The 19,060-nt window shown below is 41.6% G+C and overlaps 1 protein-coding gene and 1 long non-coding RNA gene across 2 annotated transcripts in view; one reads left to right on the forward strand and one right to left on the reverse strand.

Annotated features, from left to right (window-relative positions):
• The window catches only part of epb41l2 (erythrocyte membrane protein band 4.1 like 2), a 36,928-nt gene extending 29,760 nt beyond the window's left edge, over positions 1-7,168 (forward strand). Inside the window, 7 exon segments of the mRNA XM_046873635.1 lie at positions 2,426-2,479; positions 2,755-3,321; positions 4,639-4,767; positions 4,970-5,068; positions 5,138-5,218; positions 5,563-5,669; positions 6,324-7,168. Of these exon segments, the coding sequence (XP_046729591.1) occupies positions 2,426-2,479; positions 2,755-3,321; positions 4,639-4,767; positions 4,970-5,068; positions 5,138-5,218; positions 5,563-5,667 (1,035 nt within the window). The 3' untranslated portion in view covers positions 5,668-5,669; positions 6,324-7,168.
• A 315-nt stretch (positions 7,169-7,483) lies between these two features.
• LOC124401462 lies at positions 7,484-10,804 on the reverse strand. Its single transcript, XR_006928566.1, has 2 exons — positions 10,634-10,804; positions 7,484-7,987 (listed from the first exon to the last, which is right to left on the reverse strand). It is a non-coding gene; the product is annotated as an uncharacterized LOC124401462 (long non-coding RNA).
• Between the last annotated feature and the right edge of the window lie 8,256 nt (positions 10,805-19,060).

Genomic DNA, 19,060 nt, shown 5'->3' on the forward strand with positions numbered 1-19,060 from the left:
GTCTTTTTTGTAGATTTTTTTTATGTCTAGATTGTGTAGGTCACCAACCATTTCCCTAACAGTCCCCCACTCTAACATACCTTAATATTTGACCGTAGGGGCAGCTGTGACACAATTTGCAATCATCCCTCAACCCAAGAAACCCTGACCAAACACCCCCAGCAGGTGTCTCCACAATTTCTTGTTCAAAGCAGTCATTATCCTCCCAGTAGTTGTCATTTCCGACATACTTTAAAAGGTATTGTCAGCCCAAAGGTTATTAGGGAAGCTACCACCTCCTAATGGGTTGCTGATTGGATGGTTAGGGGTTCAAGCCTCGGTATGGCCAAGCTGCCACCCCTGGGGCCCTTGAATAAGTCTGTTAATCCTCTGTGCTATGGGGGTGCTGTATCATGGCCTGCGCTCTGACCCCGGCTTCTCCAGGGATATGCAAAGAGAGAATTTGACTGTGGTGTAAAATACCCCAGTCCCCGTCTCGCCAACAGTCACCAACAACAGTGTCCACCTTTAAAAGTCACCATGGTTTTAACACTCAACATAAAAAAAAAACTATCCCTGTTCTTTCAGCAGTCACCCCAATCAGTTTTAGTTCCAATTCACCACCCCAAAGCCAACCCCACAATCTCTGCCCCTCAACAGTGTCCATCCTTTAAACAGTCACCCCTCAATGGTCACCCTCCTGCATTTGTCTTTCTTGTAGTCACCTTTACAGTCATTCCCTTTAAAAGTTATTTTCCTGCAGTGGTCCATGCGAAAAGTCTCTAGTTGTCGCCCCAGTGACTTTTCTTTCAAGCTCAGTCTAAGCTGGGCTCGGCATAAAGGACTGTTTTCTGTGTTCTGCACCTGACAATCAGCATTGTATTTGAATTTCCCAGTTTCCTGTGCGAGACTTATAACAAATGGCTTTCTTTTATTCCGCTTGATGTGTGCGATCTTTTCACTGTTTTCCACATTGCATTATGATGATTATTATTATTTACTGCTTTATTATCGGGTTGCTTTCCGGGCACCAATCGATCCCTGTGTTTTGCAATGTCGCATGTTTGAATGTTGCATGTTTTCTTTCTGGGACGGAGTCTCTGTGTGCACTTCCTTTCACCTGGTTGTCCTTCCTGATCTCTTCTTTTGAGGGTCACCTGACCCTCACTTGGTTCTCTGGGTTTGTGATCTGGTCTCTGGGAATTCTATAGGTTTAAAAGTTGCTTCATGGAATAGATTTTTTTCTCACAGTCGCAGGAAATTACCTCCAACTGTTTCCTAATACACTTTAAGACTAACTGGTGGGTGGGGCTGTGCAAAGCAGGTTGGGCTAATCGTGCGTAAGCAAGTGCAATAAGTTCGAAACTTGCTAAAATGTTTTGAGAGGTCGTGACTATTGAACCCTAGTGTGTTTGGTTGCTCTCAGGCTGAGACTCAAAGAGGGCTGTCAATCAAGTGTTTAACATTGTGCATTATTGTTTCCTGAGATTCCATTGGCTGTGCTGCTAAACAGATATGAATAACTGGAACATTTGTACCATTTCTACCGTTGTCCATTCCGGGAAGGAAGGGGTGGTGGTAATGAATAAACTATTACCAATGCGACTATGAAACCAGCCGTATGTCCGAAAATCTCTTTTAGTCATTTACTTGGGAATTTCAACGAACCCTTTGTAACCTAGACCTGGGTGAAGTGCTGTATCAGGACTAGCTACTCCTCCTCGTCTACTTCAGGAATAGTACGGGGAAAGAGGTTTTATCCCAGAGGTCTAGGTTTGACTGGACACTCCTTCCAAGGAAACATTGTTTCTTTTTTGGACAAACGACGATTGGACGCATGCTCGGGTCCACGATTATTTATTTGAAATGTTCTTTTTCTCCTCCCTTCTCTCTCTTTGTTCTGTTTGTCCCTCTATCCCTGTCCTCTCTTGTTCCTCCTGTCCGTCTGTGTTTGTGTGTAGAGTTTAGAAGAGGAGCTCACCTCTTTGTTTTTACGTAAAGTCTGTTTCTCCGGCTCCCGTAGTGCCACTGTCTCCCCAGCAGAGGGTGCCATCACTGCATGTTCCGAGGTGCTCTCTGCCTTCTGACACTAAGCGTCGTCCTCGTCCGTCCGTTTCCTTTCTCTCCCCATTACTCTGCTCATCGTCTCAATCATGTATTTTTTGTAAGTTTGTGTCCAGATTTTGTCTCAATTTACGGATGAACCAGTAGTCAAAACAAGGCTTTTATTCTTGGACCAAGTGTCCTTTTTCTTTACCTCCAGTTTAAAGGATCATTACCTTTGCTGTGCCTTTCGCACCTCTTGTGAGATCAGACTGGACGGAAACTTTCAATGCTTTGAAGCTAATCTGCGCTTAATCTTACCTTTAAAAAATGTAATAAAACCCTGCTATGTGTGACATTCTTTGAGTGACGGTTGCCCATGGTTACCGTTTCTGTTCCACAGATAAACCCGGCCCACCTCGAGAGCGCCCTGTCCGACAGCGCTGACATCAGCAAGGTGGCGTCCGAAAGCAACCTAACACCAAGCTAACACACACCTCACCTCAGACCTAACACACAGTGTTTCATCCATCCATCCATTTATTTATCTATATTTCTAGTCCTATATATGTTGATCCATGTTTTATGTTCTTCCTTTTTTTCAGTGTGATTTGGTTGTTTCTGTCAATTTTTTGGTCATTGTCTCTGTTTTTTTCTTACTCTTCATCCCTTCTCTCTTTCTGTCATTTCTTTTTCCCCTCGTTTGTTTATTTCTTTTGTCGTCTGCTATAGAACGAACAGAATTCAGGGCTTAACGGTCAGCCCGAGGTCATCGAAGTTGTCGAGGAGATCATTGTTTTCGAGGAGGTCAAAGCAAACAAGCCCAATAGCCCCGACCCTGAGGGGCAATCGACGGAGGTAATCGCAGTTCCCGAGAAAGCAATGCAAGTGGAGGCGGCGCCAGAGAACAGCGGCACGTCGGAGAGCGAGAGCGAGGAGGAGGCGGAGTATCACGCTCAGCTTCCGGCTTCCCCTGACTCCACCCATCTGATCACAGAGGAGCCTGAAAATGAAAAGGAGCAACAGGTGGAGCCTAAACAAGAAGTCACGCCCACAGAGGCGGAGCCACAGCCAGTCAGCGAGTGTGTCGAGGAGGAGGAGTCACCACCGCCAAATGAGCCTGAAGCATCCGTTGATGAAGTTTTGGTGACGCCTAACGAAACACCTAACGGTCACTCCGATGGCCCGGAAGCGCCCAGCCCTCCGGCTGAGGACCAGGAGGAGGAGCCTCCCGTTGTCAATGGAGACTCGTCTCACACGGAAACGGAGCGCGTCCCGCAGGTGATCTGTTGCTCGGAGGTAATTGGCTGAAAACCCACAAAAAAAAAAATGACTGCACCATATTCCTCCTGTCCTTCATCATTCCTTCATTCCTGCTGCCTTTCCTCTCCACCGGAGAACACGTCTATCTCCTTCTCTCCTTTTTTTTATTCCACCTGCGCTCACAAAATGGCCGCCTTGTTCGTTTCTGACTATAGCGGTGGGCTACGCCACGACGCGTCCGGCAGAAAATCGTTCTTCATTCATCTTTCATCGCTTTGTTTTCGGTTTCAGATCATTTTACTTTTGACTATATGTGCTCAAAACACACACACACACACACACACACACACACACACACACACAGCAAGCCATTTACATCCTGTGTGTCGTCACTGCGTGGTACTAGCAGTTCTCAAGGACGTTAAGGCCTCCATCTAAACAAATACAAAATCCACAGAGGAACTTCCTAAAAGACAGGAAGTTTCCTGAGTGAGAACTTCATTTTATCCGTGTGCTTCTTAGTCATTTATGATCAAGCCCCGCCCCCTCATTTATAAGTTGCAGCAAAAAAAAGCTTCCCATGGTGGGAGTGTACCTTCTGTTGTCCACAGGGCACGTTCCTGTCACGGAGTCCTTTTCCAGGAACTTTTTTAGGGCTGAGGGCTTACGGGGTGGTACAGGGGGCGGAGCATTCTCTAGCGGCTCCTGCCGATTGGTTAGACTCAAAACTAAACACATGTCCAGCGCTTTAAAACACTTTCACACAAGTGGACTTGCCATTCAGGATATTTACAGAACCTACCAAAACCCTCAGGCTAATGGGAGACAAAAGGGGGCGGGCTTTATTTAAATTAATAGAAATCACACTCGCACAATGACGGAAGCCAGAACGTCCTTGTAAATGCAACCGTAGTTTGGCCTGGTTGCCTTTGGTGTGTGATTGGACTGCATGGTGTGTGTGTGTGTGTCTGTGTGTGTGTCTGTGTCTGTGTGTGAGAGAGAGAGAGAGAGAGAGAGAGAGCACCTGAAGGATGAGTTTGTGTGCCACTAGTTTCCAGTGACGACCGGTCTGAATGACTCATCCACCGTCCCACTCATCCACCAAACACACACACTGCTTTACCTGCAGAATTGTGTGTGTGTGTGTGTGTGTGTGTGTGTGTGTGTGTGTGTGTGTGTGTGTGTGTGTGTTTTTAGTAGCTGATCAGCATGCGGTCCGTGCTCGCTTTGTTCACTTGGGTTCCTGCTTGAGTTCCTTCAGAGCTTTCCTTCTTCCAGTAATTTTAAAGCAGATCTGGTGTGTGTGTGTGTGTGTGTGTGTGTGTGTGTGTGTGTGTCCCCATTAACCTGTAGCCCCCGGTGGTGAAAACGGAAATGGTGACCATCTCGGACACCTTTGCGGCTCAGAAGACTGAGATCACCACCAAAGAGGTTCCTATCGTCCACACTGAAACCAAAACCATCACGTATGAAGCTGCACAGGTAAAACACACACACACACACACACACACACACACAGAGCGTCTGGGTTCATAATACATGGCTGGACCAGAATTTGTAATAGGCCCACCCACTTTTTTCTGCATTCTTATTGGCTGAGTGATCACTTTTGCTGTGTGTGTGTGTGTGTGTGTGTGTGTGTGTGTGTGTGTGTGTGTGTGTGTGTGTGTGTGTGTGAGGGCAGTTGGACGGTGCCGGAGACGGAGAATCCGGTGTTCTTATGACTGCCCAGACCATCACCTCGGAGTCTCTGTGTACAACCACGACTACACACATCACTAAGGTAAAGGGTGCACACACACACACACACACACACTGGACGTCTGGTGTTTAATGTCTCTGTGACGGACAGACGCTGAAGGGCGGACTCTCGGAAACGCGGATTGAGAAGCGTATCGTCATCACTGGTGACTCGGACATCGATCATGATCAGGTGATTACACACACACACACACACTCAGTAATGATGCACAGTGGTAGTGGGGGATAAAAGAAAGCATTGATTTAAAAACGCCGACTTTTCCTCGTGATAGGGTACGGATTTGTTTCCGACCTCCGGGTCGACAAACACCTCTGTTAGAACCCAAACCTCATACAGAACCAGAACAGAACATACAGGGGGTTATCCATGGAATGTAACTATAAATGGATAAAAAGTGACACATTAAATGTTATTCCTCTTACACCAAATATCAGTTTTACTACACTGTCTATTACTGTGTGTGTGTGTGTGTGTGTGTGTGTGTGTGTGTGTGTGTGTGTGTGTGTGTGTGTCAGGCCTTAGCACAGGCCATTAAGGAAGCCAAAGAGCAGCACCCGGACATGTCTGTGACCCGCGTGGTGGTGCACAAGGAGACCGAGCTGGCTGAGGACGACGAGTAAAGGTGTGTGTGTGTGTGTGTGTGTGTGTGTGTGTGTGTGTGTGTGTGTGTGTGTGTTTGTGTTTGTGTGTGTGAGGGGTGTCCATGGCAACTAGACTCGATCAAGAGCTTCTTTATGTACAGAGCGTCCTGAATGGTAGCGCTGAGACGCCCCCTGAGACACCAAGAGACGTCAAACTCAGAGTGGGACAGGGAGAGAGAGACAAGGACACACAGAGAGAGAGAGAGAGAGAGAGAGAGATGAGGACTAAGAAAGAGAGACACAGAGTGAGAGAAAGAGTGAGAGACAGAGTGGAATAAGGAGCGAGAGAGAGAGAGAGAGAGAGAGAGAGAGAGTAACATGAGGACAGAGAGAGAGACATAGTGAGAGACAGAGTGGAATGACAGAGAGAGAGTGAAAGAATGAGATAACGTGAGAGAAGGATTTTGGTTTTATTCGCTGTCTCTCTCTCTCTCTTTTCTCTTCGTCTCTCGGAATCCATTTGTCCATCTGTTTTTGTCTCACTCTTTGTTTTTATACCCATGTGTCTCGATCTGTCGCTCCTGGTCTCTTCCTTTTGCTCTTTTTCTGCATCTGTCGCTCCTGGACTCACATTCTCTCTCTCTCTCTCTCTCTCTCTCTCTCTCTCTCTCTCTCTCTCTCTCTCTCTCTCTCAGACCTGACCCCCAGCGTTTTATCTCTCCCCCCTGCGTTCTCCGAGCGAGTGATGGTGTCAGAGAGGGCGAAAGCAGGGACGACAACGACGCTTCATTTCTCATCGTCTCCGAAAAGAAAAGAAAAGAAAAAATCCAGCAGAACCACTTCAGCTAACATTTTCTAGTGTTTACGATTTTTATTTCTACGTTTTTTTTCCCCTTTAAAATGTCCGATGTTAAACCGGAGATCGGATTTTAAACATTCCAACAGGTTGCTTTTACAGCTGCACTGCGCCGAATACATTTCTCTAGAATCTCTCTATAAATCTCAAAATACTATTTAGGATCTTGGACCATGTTTTTTTTGGTTTTTTTTTTTTTTTTTAAGTGGGTGGGGCTTTTTTTTTTTTTTTTTTTTGAGAGAGAATTGGGCGGGGCTTTCCTAGGATCTCATTTAAGGGACCAGTGTGAGTCGCTTCACTCGCACATCAGTGCCAATCCTTCCTCTATGCAGACACACACACACTCACACGTTCCACCACAGGGAGGCGCACTTCGTCTACCTCTATTACTATTAGTAAAAAAAAACGCTAAATAACAAAAAAATAATAACGGATACAAAACATGACCAAAAAAGAGATTTTTCCGGAAACTCTGGGCAGCTCGGCACCTTCCACTTTTTCTCCGCAGGTTCTATTCCTCCGAAAAAACTAACAGTTTGTACGGATTTCACCCCCCCCCCCCCCCCCCCCCAACCCCCTTTTGTAAACATTTTTTGACACTTTTTTTCCCCCCGTTTTGGTTCATTTTCATGAATGTTTTACAGCAGAATAAATAAACGACTACATTCTCTCTCTCTCTCTCGATCTGTCTATCCTTCAGTCTCATTCATTCTCTCTCTCTCTCTCTCTCTCTCTCTCTCTCTCTCCCTCTTTTGCTGTACATCACATTAATGCAGTTTTTCTCTCTCATATACACCCCCTCCCCATGTCCATACACACCCCATGTATAATCGGTACTCGTTTATTTTCTCCTCGTCTTTTTATTGATTTGTTTGTTACGCTATTTCACCTGCCTCTCTCTCTCTCTCTCTCTCTAAACAATCTCTAAATAAACGTTTATTCTCTAATCATTGCCTGACTTGCTTTTTCTCCCACACACACACACACACACCATTTACACCAGGTTCAAACTTTATTCAAATACATAACATTGTCTGTACTTCTTATCCATTTCTAGCTACGTTAACCCGTACCCTCGCAGCTCCTTTTGACACTGGAGACTCCTTCCTTTGATGGGTTACTATAGAAATGAGGACAATATAATCATGTGACTGGGGGGAATAAAAAAGCAACACCTCCTGACCAATCAGGATCCAGGAATGGGCAGCGCTGTGGCTTGAAAGAGTTCATTACTGAGCTGAGTCGTGTGTGTGTGTGTGTGTGTGTGTGTGTGAGAGAGAGCCATTTCCAGAACTCAGTGTTTTTCTCACACAGGTCCTCAGGTTGTGTCCTACTTTCAGAGAAGCTCCTGTTCCTGTGAATCCCCAGCTGTGTGTGTGTGTGTGTGTGTGTGTGTGTGTGTGTGTGTCTGTTAGCTCTCATGTTTGTATTTGTGTTGCTGATCGGAGTAGAGCTGACGTGCCGTCACCCGTGGGTCCTGGACCTCCAGCAACTCGAGCTCCACTGAGACAAAGAGAGGACGAGAAGAACGTTTACTGAGACATAAACACTTTCTCTCTCTCTCTCACACACACACACACACACATGCACAATGTAGTTCCTTAAAGCTTCTTCAGGCCACACATCACTTTCCATTCAGCAAATTGTTCTCATTAATAACTGTCCATTTAGAAGCTCAAATCTCGGCTCTGGAGCGTGATAGAATAATAAGTGCACTATTGTGTTAGTTTGGACCTCCTTAATGTTTGGGGTGAATTTGGTGTAAATCATCATACTCCAGAGCTGAGATACAGTGCACTATATTATAGTATAGCATAGTATCTGAGAAAACATTGAAGCTCAGATCTCAAATCTGGAATGTGATTGAACAAAAGTAAGTGCTCTGTTTTGTTAGTTTCGACCTCCTTAATGCTGTGAAACAATTTGGTGTAAATCTGAGAACAGTTTTTTCACCCTTACTGTATTTCAGGGTTAAAAATGGATGTTCTCAGATTTACAACAATTTCACCCAGAGTGGTACGGAGGTCCAAACTAACACAGGAGTGCACTTACTATCATTCTATCACACTCCAGAGCTGAGATGTGAGCTTCTCATTTCCAGACGATTACACTGTGTATAAAATACAGATAAAAATGTCAGTTCTACCCAAGCAGATTACGAGTTGTGACAGAAGTATGACTATTGTATCTTTTCTACTGTAATAAAGTCTATTGTATCCATTCAATCCACTATATTACACTATACACTCTACTGTAACTGTTCTACTGTACTATAGCATACTGTACTGTCTTTTACAATACTACATGATAGACATCTGATCAACTAGAACTATTTAATATAGTCTAATACAGAATACTGTTACTATTTTATACTGTTTGTATTTATTGTACTCTACTTTTACAGTATTATTAGGATCAAACTTTTCTGTACTATACTGCAGTATATGACTGCTACTACTACTGTATCTAAGCTCAGATCTCAGCTCTGGAGTGTGATAGAAGGATATTAATTGCATTTCTGTGTTAGTTTGGACCTCCCTAACATTTAGGATCAATTTAGTAGAAATCTGAGATAGTCAGTTTTTTACCCTAGAATACAGTAAGGGTTGTTTTTAGGGGTGGAAAAATTTACACTCTCCAATTCAAATTAAATTCATCCCAAGCATTAGGGAGGTCCAAACTAACAGAACAGTGCACTTAGTTTCATTCTGTCAGACTCCAAAGCTGAGATCCATCACACGGCAGTATAACGTAGCGTAGTATCGGAAAAAACAAAAAACCTCATATCTCGGCTCTGGAATGTGAGAGAATGATGATAAGAGCAATTTTGTATTAGTTTGGACCTCCTTAATGTTTGCAGTGAATTTGGTTTAAATTGGAGAACAATGTTTTTTTACCCTGAAATACAGTAAGGGGGTTATTAGCCTTTGTATTTTTTGGGGTGAAAGTCAACGTTCTCAGATTTACATAAAATTCAACCCAAACGTTAGCGAGGTCCAGACAAACACATGAGTGATCTTACTATCCTTCTATCACACTCCAGACCTGAGATACAGTGCACTATATTATAGTATAGTGGTGTACATGTATAGTAGAATTTACTACTATATATAATATATATATATAATTATATAATAATAAACAGTAACGTTGTGTATTAGATGGTCAGTAAATTGTAAAGGTTTTGTTTATAAAAATTGGATCATATATAATATTAACTTATAGTTCAGTTTTCTACAGTATAGTACGATAATAGATAGTGGAGTTAATTCCAACACACACACACACACACACAGAATTAACAGCAGATTGTGGACGTATGAAACATCCACACCAAAATACTATAGCATACTGTACTGTCTTTTACTACACTACATGACAGACATCTGATCAACTAGAACTATTTAATATAGTCTAATACAGAATACTGTTACTATTTTATACTGTTTGTATTTATTGTACTATGCAGCCTTTTTACAGTATTATTAGTATCATACAATTTTATACTATACTGCTTAACACTACTACAACTTCTGCTACTGCCTCTCAGCTCTGGACTTTGATAAAATGTGGAGTAAAAGCACTACTGTGTTACTTTGGACCTACTTAATGTGTGGAATGAATTTGGTGTAAATTGGAGAATGTGAGTTTATTTGCCACTTGAAATACACTATGGGGTTTTGCTTTTTTGTTAGTTTTTTTGTTTTTTGGGGGGTGAAAAATCATCATTCTCAGATTTACATGAAATTCCAAAGAAGTGTTAAAGACTTTTAATACGTTTATTCGATCACACTCCAGAGCTGAGATACTGTACACTAAATTATAGCATAGCATAGTAAAGTACTGTACAAGTATAGTACAATATATTCACATAATATAAAACAGTTATAGTGTTATATTATAATGATCAAAATCTGAGAATTTAGAGTAGTAGAATGTAGACAGTACAGTATTTATAAAAAAAAAAAATACTATATATATATATATAAAGTATAATTATATATAATAGTATAATTTACTTATAATTAGTGTAGTATAGTCCACTATATTCATCAGACACACACACACACACGCACACACACCCACACACACAAAATACTGGAAAATACAAATGACCCTTTTTAAATGATGAAGCAAATGTTTTGGCACCTCGGTGTAGGCTCAGGTTTAGGTACAGCGTAACCAGCAGCAGCAGAAGACTAACAGGTACAAAGACTCCAACACACAGGAACCAGCCAGGAACATGGCTCAGGAACACCACCAGTGACATGACTCTCTCTCTCTCACACACACACATATACACACAAACACACACATACATAAACTGAGTGAGTGATTAACCAAATCTACTAAATCCACTCGAGTCATCAAAGGGTGCTCAAAGTCCAACACACACACACACACACGTAATAAATATTTCTGTGAGTGAATGTGTGTGTGTGTGTGTGTGTGTGTGTGTAAAAAATGTTGACAGTAAATAAATAAAATTGCTGTGTGTTGGTGCCTGAACAAAAATTAATGATTCAATAATTCTGTTTTAAAAACTTTTTTTTTTTTTCACAAAATGTGAAATATTTAAAATATGTATCAGTTTCTTGCTGTCTTCTTTTTTGAGTTATTCCGAATGAAATCCTGAACAACTCAAATATCAAATAACAAAACCATCCATTCTGGCAATGAATGAATGGATGGATGGATGGATGGATGGATGGATGGATGGATGGATGGTTAATGTCAGGATGACTTATTGGATAGCTGGATGGATGGATAGATGGATGGCAGCAGGTTAATGGCAGGTTGAATGAATGGATGGATGCATAAATGGATGGATGGATGGATGGATGGATGGATGGATGGATGGATGGATGGATGGATGGATAGCAGCAGGTTAATGGCAGAATTATACATTGGATGAATGGATGGATGGATGGCTGGATGGACAGATTGATAGATTGATGGCTGGATGGATGGATGGAAGGATGGATGAATGGATGGATGGACAGATGGAAAGATGGAAAGCTGGATTAATGGATAGATGGATGGAAGACAGCAGGTTAATGGCAGGAGAAATCATTGGATGATTGGATGGTTGGATGAATGGATGGATGGATGGTTGGAAGCAGGTTAAAGGCAGGATGAATAGTTGGATGAATGGATGGATAGATGGATGAATAGATAGATTGATGGAAGCAGGTTAAAGGCAGGATGAATCATTGGATGAATGGATGGTTGGATGAATGGATGGATGGATGGTTGGAAGCAGGTTAAAGGCAGGATGAATAGTTGGATGAATGGATGGATAGATGGATGAATAGATAGATTGATGGAAGCAGGTTAAAGGCAGGATGAATCATTGGATGATTGGATGGTTGATTGGATTGACGATTAGATGCAAAGCTGAATATTAGATACATAAATAGACAGATTGATGGCTGAATAGAAAGATGATTAGACAGATGGATAGACAGATGGATAGAGGAATGGCAGCAGGTTAAAGGTGTGAGATGAACAGATGAGGAACAGAGGGAGTTCAGAGTGAAGGATCTGCAGTGATTTGATTTCCTGGAAACAGAACAAACTCTCATTTTACTACTTCTTTTGCACCTAAAGTTAGAAAATCCTCTGGTCAATAATCTCGGGTTACTTAGCAACCAATATTGTATACAGAGTGTGTGTGTGTGTGTGTGTGTGTGTGTGTGTGTGTGTGTGTGTGTGTGTGTGTGTGAGACTGAGTCACTCTTTTAAATGAATCTTTAATTTGCTAAATTAAACCCAACTCCAATCTGTTACATTAAATCTGTGAGTGAAAGAGAAGAGGAGGAAGAGGAGGATGAAGATGAGGGAAAGAAGAAGGAAGAAGAGGATAAAGGAAGGGGAGGGTAAAAAACAGAAGGGGTGAAAGCAAAAAAAGAACAAGTGGGGTGGAAAAGCAAGTAGGAAAAATCTAAAACAAGAGAAATAGAGGAAAGAGAAAGAAAGGAATGAGAAAGAGGGAGGAAGAGAGAGAAAGAAAGGAAGTGGAAGATGAAGAAACAGATGGAGAAAGTGTTAAAATGAATATATTGAGATTATACAAATGATTTAATGAGCTCTCTCTATCTTTATTCGAAGAGAGGAATGATGGAGAGACCAGGGACGAAGCTTTAGAGAACAACTAGAAACAGAAGGAATGAGATGGAAAGAGAGAGAGAGAGAGAGAGAGAGAGAATGGGATAAAGATCATCAGAACAGAAGTGTGTATGAAGGGAAAATCAGTCCATCATCGCTAAACTTCTGTGTGTGTGTGTGTGTGTGTGTGTGTGTGTGTGTGTGTGTGTGTGTGTGTGTGTGTGTGTGTGTGAATGAGTGTGTGTGTGTGTGTGTGTGTGTGTGTGTGTGTGTGTGTGTGAGTGAATGAGTGTGTGTGTGTATACAGAAAGTGTGTTCGATTCTTAATGGTCTTTATCAGTCATGCCTGTATTCCCTAAGGAGCTCATTACTCTCTCTCTCTCTCTCTCTCTCTCTCTCTCTCTCTCTCTCATTCCACTCGTTTTCCACTAGTTTTGAGCGCTTGCTCTTTCTCTCCTCTTCTTTCTCTCTCTTTAGCGAACACACACTCATTTGTCCACACTCTAGAAGACAATATTATGATGGGATTAGGGCTTTACTCAGACGGGATTAGTTTTTCTCTTTTCTTTTCTATTACACACACACACACACACACACACACACACACACACACACACACACACACACACACACACACACACCTCCTTCCCAGGTATAATTAATAAGCCACACCTCTTTCTTTTCCTCTTTTTTTGTTCTCTCTCTCTCTCTGCAGTAAGTTGTGATACAGTATGTACAGTGGTGTTTGATGTGCCATGTCTCAGCGTGGTCATGTGATCAGGAGAGAATGAGTTTCTACTGTTGTCCAGATGTGACAGATGTTGATATAAAGAGCTGATTGGAAATTTGACCAATGAGTAGAGAAATAAGAGCTCTGTAGGTGCTAATCGGCCTTCAGGGCAGTTATATACTATAAACACACACACACACACACACACACACACACACACACACATATATATATATATATATATATATATATATATATATATATATATATATATATATCGACTCCCACATTACTTCCCCATGGAAACTTGTTTCCTCTGTGTTGACATGGCAACAGCTGCCGTGTATGAAAATGTTGCGTATAGAACGCGCTCATGTGTGTGTGTGTGTGTGTGTGTGTGTGTGTGTGTGAAAGAGAAATGAAATATTAATCGTAGCTGCACTACATCACGTTTACACACCGTGTGTGTAATTATAGACCGGAGCTCTGGAAAAAAACAAAAAAACAAACACACCGGTTGTGTTGTAGCGAAACAATATATACAATAAAATAAAATAAAATAATGAAATTAATGAAATAATTAAATCAAATAAAATAAGATAATTGAAATAAGATGACATCGAATAATCATATAAAATAAAATAAGTAAAACAAAATAAAATAGGTACTGTTTGTTTCCTGAAAGAACAAGTTCGAGTTCCTATTTTCGCTTACGTTACAGCAGCGCCAATCACAAGTTCCCTCACCTGCCTCTCTGTATTCTCTCTCTAGAGGATCACAGATGAACCTCATACATTCGTTTGTGACATTTCTTGCCTTCTTAATGAGCTTTAGGGCATCAGTTGTTTCATGCAGAGGAAAGTGTGAGTACAGAGTCAATAGCCCTATTAATGCTACAAATCGGGCAAAAAAACAACACTCAGTTAAGAAAAGAGTCCATCATTACTTTAAGAAATGAATGTTAATCAATGTCAAGAGCTACCTCTGCTGCAGAGGATAAAATCCTTAAGAATTCCCAACTTTAGAAATTGTCGATTTACATACATGCTTCTCGAAGAAGCTGTTCAGAAGAGATTGTATGATTCAGTCCTTCATAGTCGAAGAAACTATTACTTCTGAAGAACAACAAGCAGAAGAGACCTGCTTTGGACATGAAACACAAGGAATGGACACTGGGTGGCAAAGAGTCCTTTGTTTTGATGGGACTAAATTTCAGATTTTTGGTTGTGCCATCGTTAGACATACAGAAGGTTCCTGAATGTTTGGTTCCCACTGTGAAGCATGGAGGTGGAGGTGTGATGGTATGGAAGTGCAGGTATGGCTACCAGAGCAGTCTGAGACCAACCGTTATTTGTTTTCTAACAGGACAACGACCATGAACAAACCTTTAGGTTCTGTAAGAGCTTTTTGTTCAAAAAGGAGAGTAATTGAGTGCTGCATCAGAAGACCCGGCCTCCACAATCACCTGATCTAAATCCAGCTGAGATGGTTTGGGAGCATTTGGACCAAAGAGCGAAGGAAAAGCAGCCAACATCCACTTAACACCTCTGGGAGCTAAAAATTGGCTTTCAGTTGCAGATTTTTATAAAAGATAAATAATAAAAAAGATTTTAAAAAGTGGTATTGCACATTTTATTTTTATAAGAAAATAAATCAATAAAGTTTTATTGCACAGAAAAAAAAAATAAAATATGAAATAAAAAGTGATACTGCGCATTATATATTGTATTTTATTTTATTTAGCCAATAAAATAATTTATTATTATTATTATTATTATTATTAGTCCTGCTAAAAATCCTCCATATTTTAAAAAAAAGAAATGATTGAAAACCATGTAATTAGTGTCATACTAAAGGGAATAAAAAGAATAATTTCAGTGCAAAAGTTTGCACTTTCCTTTTCTGGATGCATTTTAATATTCTTCAATAGTGTGTAATCCTGAACAATTAGAGGTAGAACTGATGTAGTGACTGTGAAATGCAAAAACACAGTCCTGATGGAACATTTTTTGTCTCCACCAGAAGAACTTGTGTAAGACGGAGAACAGGAGAGAAGATGCGATCAGACTCCCTCACCCCCAGACCCACACATGAAGGTGGACGCCAAATGGTTTGAGGTTGTTTTAGAGCAGGCAAGGTTCTGGAAAGTGAAAGGAATCCTGAACCTACATGGCTCCCATTCCATACTTCAACGTGCGCCATGAAATTCCGTCTGGACTGCGGCTCATTGGAACCGACTTCACTGTACAAAAATTCTACTGAATTGCACTGGAATGATCTTCAACTAGTGAAGAACATCTCTGGAAAGTTTTCCAAGAGGTACGGGAAAGTATTTCAGCTAAGCGTTTTGGAGAAACGAACTGTCCGGATGCCCAGAGCTGATCCCGATTGTCCGATTGATGCTCTAAAATGATACAAAAATCCTTCTCGTTTCCGATAAACAGATTTGAGATTGTGGTATTATGTTCTGGAGTGAACCACTAACAGCAGTTCATTATCGTGCGAGTTCAGCTCGAGATGTGATGAGATTCCCCATGAGTATTAAAAAAAGGCACGGTGATTAACCAAAAAATCGTCAGCAGCAGCAGCAGATGAGCTCGCAGTGGTGTTCAGCACCAGCATGGAGAAAAAAGTGGAGAGAATTTAGAGGGGGTGATGGTGCAATTAGACTAATGAGCTCCTTTAATCATGCTCAACACAGAAACCTGATTCAAGTCAGTCCGAACCATCAAACTTTTTCATCTACTGCTAACAAATTGCCTGGCAAAGCGTTTTATATACACACACACACACACACACACACACACACACACACACACACACACACAAATATATATATATACAGTACAGACCAAAAGTTTGGACACACCTTCTCATTCAAAGAGTTTTCTTTATTTTCATGACTATGAAAATTGTAGATTCACACTGAAGGCATCAAAACTACGAATTAACATGTGGAATTATATATGGAATTATATACATAACAAAAAAGTGTGAAACAACTAAAAAATGTCATATTGTAGGTTCTTCAAAGTAGCCACCTTTTGCTTTGATTACTGCTTTGCACACTATTGGCATTCTCTTGATGAGCTTCAAGAGGTAGTCACCTGAAATGGTCTTCCAACAGTCTTGAAGGAGTTCCCCGAGAGATGCTTGGCACTTGTTGGCCCTTTTGCCTTCACTCTGCGGTCCAGCTCACCCCTAAACCATCTCGATTGGGTTCAGGTCCGGTGACTGTGGAGGCCAGGTCATCTGGTGCAGCACCCCATCACTCTCCTTCTTGGTCAAATAGCCCTTGATGCCTTCAGTGTGACTCTACAATTTTCATAGTCATGAAAATAAAGAAAACTCTTTGAATGAAAAGGTGTGTCCAAACTTTTGGTCTGTACTGTATATAAACCTATCATTAGATAAAATGGCAAAACTCTTAATGGTACATTTTAAAAAGAAAAGACAGATCTGCTTCCTTTCCCTTCCAAAGCCCTCATTTGCATACTGAAACGTGACTGGATCTCACGATTTATGATGCAATACTGTCAAATTATAATGTCAGATCTTCAATTTTCCTATCCATTACTTTACCCCTCTTCCAATCCATGATTTCATTCCTCATACAATCCATCATTTTCACCCCTTCTTCAAATCCACCACTTTATCCCTCCTCTAATCAACCACTCCATTCCTCCTTAAATCCACCACTTCATCCCTCGTTCGATTTACCACTTCATCCCTCTTCCAGTCCACTATTTCATCCCTTCTCGAATCCACCACTTTATCCCTCCTCTAATCAACCACTTTATTCCTCGTCCAAAAGTCCTCCACTAGATCTCTCTTCCAGTTTACCACTTCATTCCTTCTTCAAACCCACCACTTTATCCCTCCTTCAATCCACCACGTCCTCCCTCTTCCAGTCCATTATTTCATCCCTTCTTGAATCCTCCACTTCAATACTCCTCCAAATCACCAATCCACTACTTCATCCCTTCTCCAATTCATCACTTCATTCCTCTACCAATCAATCACTTCATCCAGTCCAAGCTCTAGTCTGTGTGTGACCTTAAAATAAAATGTGATTGAATGTCACGTTTTATGATGCAAAAACAGAAGCTACGTGTTCACTTTGAGCCATTTCCCAAAATCAATCATACAAAAACGAAAAGAAGGCGCTGTAGATTAGAGCACAATTCAGTCTGAACAAAGGTAATTACAGAGCACTTCTAAAAGAGAGAAAGAGAGAGAGAGAGCGAGAGAGAGAGAGAGAGAGAGAGAGAGAGAGAGCAAGGAAAGAAAAAAACTCGTAGGTGAGATGTGCCACTTCCTGTGAAAATCTTAAAAAGGATAAAAGAGCAGAGAGCTCAGGATCCAGCATTTGGTGAATCTTCAACTCGATATGATGCTAGATCTTCCTCCACTCTCTCTCAGCCAGTTCCTGTCTTTCTATCCCAGCTTTTGTCAATGCTAGCATTCTAACATTTGATGCTAATCGCTTACCAACCGATAAAACCAATATTCCAAACCCTCACAATGAACCTTCTCCAACATCAACACTGAACTTGATGGATCTCTAGGATCTCCAGGCCTTATCTCCAGAGCTAACAAGGAAAGAAATATCCTAAATACAGATCTTTGTGATGTGATAGAACAATAACACTGTGACATCACTTCCTCCCATAGGAACAGCATGACATTTTCAGAAGAATATATTTTGCTCTTGTGGTATTTTCCATGACTCACAGTGCAGAGGTGAAGTGGGCGATTATTGACAAGAACGGCGCCACCTGGAATCCACAATAACGTCTGTATATATGCTCGTTCCAGAAGACACCTTTGTGGACCTGCACACAACCATACGTGACTCACATTCTGGTACAGTCAGATCAGGACCAAGTTCATGTCTGGTGCTGAAAAAGAATACTTAAAATATGTTTTGATTATGTCAATAATATTTGAGGAAAAACTCAACTGTCAAGAATGAACAGTGAGCATGATGTTCATAGTCCATCTCCAAAACCCCAGTCTAGTTCTTAGTTCATCCTTGAGCTCACTCCCTTATCTCATCTTCTACCCCTGAGTTCACCCTCTGGTCTTAATACACGTTATTCCACTCCATAATCGTGTAGTTCATCCTTTATTCAATCCCCTAGTGCTTCCTCTACTAAATTCTTTAGTCGCTCCTCTAGTCCAAAGTCCAGTCCATCTTCTAGTCCATTCTCCAATCCCTCTTCTAGCCCAATGTCTAGTATGGTCCATCCTCTAATTCCCCAGTCCCTAGTCCCTCCTCTAATCCATTCTCCAGTCCCTCCTCTAGTCCATTCCGCATTCCAACCTCTAGTCTATTCTCCAGTCCCTGCTCTATTCCATTCTCCAGTCCCTCCTCTAGTCCATTCCCCAGTCCCTCCTCTAGTCCATTCTCCAGTCCCTCCTCTAGTCCATTCTTGTGTCCATCCTCCAGTCCATTCTCCACTCCATCCTCCAGTCCATTCTCCATTCCCTCCTTTAGTCCATTCTCGTGTCCATCCTCCAGTCCATTCTCCACTCCATCCTCTAGTCCATCCTCCTGATCCTTTTGTATTATATTCTCTCATGTTCTCTCAAGTTATTTTTCCAGTCACTCCTCTAATCTGTTCTCCACGCCCCCCTCAAGCCCACCACTCTATCCCTCCCCAAGTCCTCCACTTCATCTCCCCTCTATTCTATTCCCTACTTCATAATTGTAACTGCCTGCAGATAATGACCTT

The sequence above is a fragment of the Silurus meridionalis genome, chromosome 18 (genome assembly GCF_014805685.1).
Source record: "Silurus meridionalis isolate SWU-2019-XX chromosome 18, ASM1480568v1, whole genome shotgun sequence".
Taxonomy (NCBI): Eukaryota; Metazoa; Chordata; class Actinopteri; order Siluriformes; family Siluridae; genus Silurus; species Silurus meridionalis.